This window comes from Tuber melanosporum (genome assembly GCF_000151645.1).
Source record: "Tuber melanosporum whole genome shotgun sequence assembly, scaffold_131, strain Mel28".
Lineage (NCBI taxonomy): Eukaryota > Fungi > Ascomycota > Pezizomycetes > Pezizales > Tuberaceae > Tuber > Tuber melanosporum.
In genome coordinates, this window is record NW_003298788.1 from 122,116 (window position 1) to 126,817 (window position 4,702).

At 48.2% G+C, this 4,702-nt stretch overlaps 1 protein-coding gene; it reads right to left on the minus strand.

Moving 5' to 3' along the window:
- Positions 1 to 620: 620 nt before the first annotated feature.
- Positions 621 to 3,503, minus strand: GSTUM_00002497001 (uncharacterized protein). XM_002836130.2 has 11 exons: positions 3,394 to 3,503; positions 3,133 to 3,324; positions 2,893 to 3,013; positions 2,673 to 2,834; positions 2,540 to 2,605; positions 2,325 to 2,446; positions 1,764 to 2,002; positions 1,138 to 1,315; positions 1,035 to 1,048; positions 993 to 1,006; positions 621 to 920 (listed from the first exon to the last, which is right to left on the minus strand). Exons 2-11 carry the CDS (start codon positions 3,138 to 3,140, stop codon positions 846 to 848), a joined length of 999 nt encoding a protein of 332 aa, XP_002836176.1. The 5' UTR covers positions 3,141 to 3,324; positions 3,394 to 3,503; the 3' UTR covers positions 621 to 845.
- Between the last annotated feature and the right edge of the window lie 1,199 nt (positions 3,504 to 4,702).

Here is a 4,702-nt window from a genome sequence, read left to right on the forward strand (position 1 = left end):
CGGACTTCGAACACATCATAGTCCAAGTGCCGTAAGCGAGAAAAAAACGAGAAAGTCAAGGGAAGAGGACATTGGGGGGGGTCACAAAAAATAGTTGGGATGTCCAGTAACATGTCTGTGCTTGTGACTGCACGGACGATTCTCCCTTGTGAAAGTTAAAAAAATCCTTGTGGAGAAAGAGAGAGAGAGAGACCTGTCCCGGCTTTCAAAATGAAATTTTGGGGAGCGCCAATAATCACTGGTGGGGGCAAGGTCTCACTCGGTCTACTAGAGTACTCATGGGTAAATCAAGCGGGAGAACTCAAGCCCCTTCTCTTGTCCCTTTCCCCGCTGTCTGTGAACTGCTGGGGTTTATTGGGCTCACTGGAGATCACTCGGAGAACAGCCTGGTAACCACGCTATCGTACACGATTTGTGCCCGGGCTGCCGGGCTCGGGATTTCGCATCCAACTAGTACTCGAGTAGAGCGACCCGACGCATCAGGGGAAGAATAGAATTGGGCCGGGCCATCCAACCAACAGAACAATATGTGGCATAGCCAATCGCGGGTAGTCAGTCCTTTCTCCTTTTTTGGCTAAGAAGGAGAAAAGAAAAAAAAAGCCATGGTACCGTACCAACAACCGAGGCCAAAACTCTTTGTTTAACATTCTTATCTAAGCGCCGTACAAAATAGTAAAAAATGTTAATAGACCAGCTATACCTTGTACGATCCCCATAGGAACATCCAGGACGTCCTGTTGACTCCCGAACTTTTTTTTTTCTTTTGTCTTTTTTTCCTTTTCATTCTTTCCCCCCGGCCGAACCAATATGATCGCTCCCTATGATACGGTGTTCGTTTTCCGTAATCAAGTGATTTCCTGGGGTTTTGTTTTGCGTGTGAGGTGGTTTGTGCTATTGTAGGAGGCCTCGGTTGTTCTGACCTATGACACAAGTCACCGAGTGAGCAATCGTGACCTCAATTCTGTGATGGTGGGGTTATATCGCCGTCTTACCGTGGAGGATACCCCTGTGTTATGTTTAATATGTTTTGCGACCGATGCAAATATATCTAAAGGGAGAGGACGTGTTAGCCTTGGTCTATCGAAGCATACCTCCCACCTGGTACGGATGTCAGATAACGGGTCCGGGAAGGCTTACAATCCAACGTATGGCTTCAAACCGAGGTTGTCCAGTTCTTCTGTGGCTCTTTGTATCAGGTCGTTGAACTGGCTGTGGGTCAAATGGAGTCTCTCGGTGAGAGGAATGCGCATATGACCACTCATGGCTGCTTTGTACGAATAGTTGAACCTTTCGCCGATTTCACGCTCCTTGGGGTCTGACGGCTCAAGATAGATTTGTTAGCAGGCACGAACCATGAAAGCCTGAAGAGTCTGTAAGCTCGCTGCAAGAAGGGCCTGCAATAGCGTCTCTCTCACTCAAATCTGAGGTTACGATAGTGGTAGAGAACCCCGGGTGCCCTATCGCCGGGTTTAGAGAGGGAGAGGCCAGACCAGCCCGGCCCCAGATCTCCAAAAACTCCCGGCGACTGACTTAAGCGTACAAGACTTTTTCGGGGAGTAAGGTTATAACTGAGCCCTGGGATTGGTGAATGACCAGATTGGACTTGGGCTGATGATGGGCAGCGGAAAATGGGCGGGTGACTCCCCGAGCCATTGAAAACCCAGCGGGCACAAACACCAGCCAGGCTCGAACAGCTCGCTCAAAAGACTCCTGGAACCTCCAAGGAGAAGTAAAATAAGGGGTAAAAGGATTGGGAAACTAACTCATCGACCACCCATTTAACGGCAGCGGGATCATTCTGCCTGCCACATCCACCATCCCAACATCCCGCATGAAGGACTCTAGCGCCAATGGTGCACGAAGATCCTTTGAGTTCTCTGATGCCGATAGGAATTTTGTGCTCAGTTCTCGAAGTGCGTGCCTATCCGTCATAGTTCCGTTATCTGACTGCACGTTGTGATAAATTTCTATCATTTGTAGCCATCCCCCTGGTTTCAGTACCCTAAGAACACCCTTTTGGTCAGCCCGCGCCCTTCACGTCAATCTCTCAGTACAAGAACCAGCTTCGCCGCAACAGTGTTTGTGAAAAATCGAGTGAAGGAGGGAGTCGAGCAGATTCCGTGTGAGGGTTTTGCTTCGGCGATGTGAGAGAGGAAGGTGACTTCTTGAGGACTGGATGAGGTGGAGCCGCTGATCAAGCGGTGAGTTTTCTCTCGGGCGGCACAGAGCAACTCGAATTCGGCACATGTCACCAGCGGAGACTGGCTTTAATGATTACCAATTCAAGGTAAGCAAAACAAAAAAACAAAAACAAATACGCTTACCGAGCGCAATCTCTCACGTAGGATGGCCATCTTGCCTTGTTGATACCAGTGACCACATTTCGAGAATGTATAAAGTCAAACTCATTTGAGTGAAAAGTAAATGGTTCGTTAAGATCGTCGACCTGCGTTAGAAAAGTGAGTTTCCCCATGTTACTCTTGGGCTTATATTGAATAGTTGCAAATGTGGCGATGAATTCAGGACACGAGGTTCGTACCTGAAGAATGAGATTTGGTGGCGGGTCATCAGGCATCATGTGGTGAGATATGTCAACTCCAATGACCTGGCGATCGTCAGAAAAGCCGCTTTGCCGGTACCGGGGCTTAGGAGATTTTGGAGGTGAGGCAGACATCACAATGGGGATACTTCATGGCGACATCTGTCGCCCAACTGCCGGATCCATACCCGCAATCCAGTATTTTTCTAGGATTGTGTACTGGAGGGAATATTAACTTTCGATCGAAAACTAACTTGAAAATTTCATGCTGTGTTTCCTGTCTCTCGCGCTCATACTGAGCGGGGTCTCAGTTTCGATTCTTCAGTCCAATTCTCGAAGGAGAGGAAGGCTACCTCATCAACGGGTCCGTAGGATGTCCCGTGCTCAACAGCCCATTGTTGGTATGTTCGTCCTTGTATCTGAATAGTCGCTTCGAACGAGGTATCAAGCGATACAGTATCGGGCTCAGGATTGCTAAGTGGCGAGATATCAGAACTGCTGCAAGCCTCCCGAGAACTAGAACAAGGAAGAGTGCCACATTCGAAGGAAAAAAAAAAAAGAGGAAGGGGAAGGGGGGGGGGGGGTTCAATTACCTGGACATTGTTGGTCTTTGTGATTCTGAATTATTTTCCTTTCGGGGGGGGGGATTTGAACAATAAATTTGAAATGGACAGCGAACACCGAACTCCTTGGGGTGGGCGTTGGTACTAACTTTCCCCGGTGACTGGACTGTGGAAAACGAAGAAGAAAAAGCACGACACGAGTTAAAAGAGCACACGAATATACTGTAGCAGAACACGGGGCTGTTAGGGCAAAACAGGACCAGGGCTCGGTGGTCAGTATTGGTATCGTACAGTACACCCCCCGTCCGTCACTGCAGCTTCCAAAGTCTCAAAGCTCGTGCTGCACTTCTCTGTGACCCAACAGTTCATACATGGATAAGTGTCTGGATTGAGCTGCCGCGATAACCCCGATTTCTATGCCCTCACCCTTCTCCTGGATTTTCTCAGTATATATATATTGAGTTGACAGTGTGCGCTCCAGTGCCATACTACTACTAACCGATAGAGACGGTCCCAGACCGTGGGGCTGGGATTTGTTCCTACAAGGAGAGGTGAGATGGGTGGTGTACTAGCGCAACTTTTCCAGAGTTTTTTTTTACTTAAATCATCATTTCCCAAGGGAAGGGGAAGAAAGGGTGTACGAGTAGAGTACCAGAAGAGTACTGTGCCATCCCAGGACTTGGTACTCAACCCGTTCCTGCTGTTAGCCTTACTCAATTGTTCGCCTTATTCCGGGAAGAAGAACTCTGGAAATAAGAAGCGTCTGTGCGCGGGGAATGGGTGAACAAAAACGGCAGAAAAACGCTCGATGGTGACTTGACTAACCCCAATCGCAGCCAAAAGCAGTTGAGGAGGTTCCAAATGTTATGAGTTTCTCGAGATCCCAGGAGAGGGGATACAGTACAGTACACACGGAACGACCGGAACACGTTTGGTAAAAAAAAAAACCTGCGCGCGCCCGAGCTAATGGATGGCCCCTGGCATCCCGTAAAAAGAGGGATGGGTATCAAGTTATGATACTCGTACTGGTATGGTGGTGAGGGCGAAAGGAGAATTTAATTGAGATTCACCACCCAAGTTTCTGAAACAAGAGAAAAATTCCGGTTTTCCATAAAAACTAAACGGTGGGAAACCAGCAACCCCTTGGAAGTTAAACCGAGAGGCTGGTTGTAAGTCAGTGTGGGCGCCTCGATCCAAGACCAAAGCCTCGGGATGCGGGTCCACCCCTTCACGCCTAAAGAAAAAACAATAAGGGCAGGGAGTGAGGGAAAAGTTCATTGAAATTACATGTTGCACAAGCATTGCCGTAATTGTTGCGTGCTCTTTCTCTCTGCACTCATACAAGTCTTACTTTCACTTCGGGGCCTATTCCCGGCGGTTCGGTAAAGTACTCGTACAGTTCACTGGGAGGGGGGAGGTTGTATTGATTTAGACCACCATTGTTTTGCTCCTGTTTATCTTTAATGATTGTAGTATTCCAATTCCTTACCATAGTCTGCATTTGTCACTTTTCAGCTCGATACTTGTGGAATATTCCAAGATTAGGAATGCAGTATCTCAACTGTGGCAATATTGAAGAACTTCCCCATCCCTCAATCAC

What these genes read in the sequence shown, in the direction of transcription:
- GSTUM_00002497001 (XM_002836130.2), bottom strand. An exon ending in CACCAAATCTCATTCTTCAG is followed by an intron (nt 2,447 to 2,539) that starts GTACGAACCTCG and finishes TTTCTAACGCAG; the next exon opens with GTCGACGATCTTAACGAACC. An exon ending in TACGTGAGAGATTGCGCTCG is followed by an intron (nt 2,003 to 2,324) that starts GTAAGCGTATTT and finishes GGGTGTTCTTAG; the next exon opens with GGTACTGAAACCAGGGGGAT.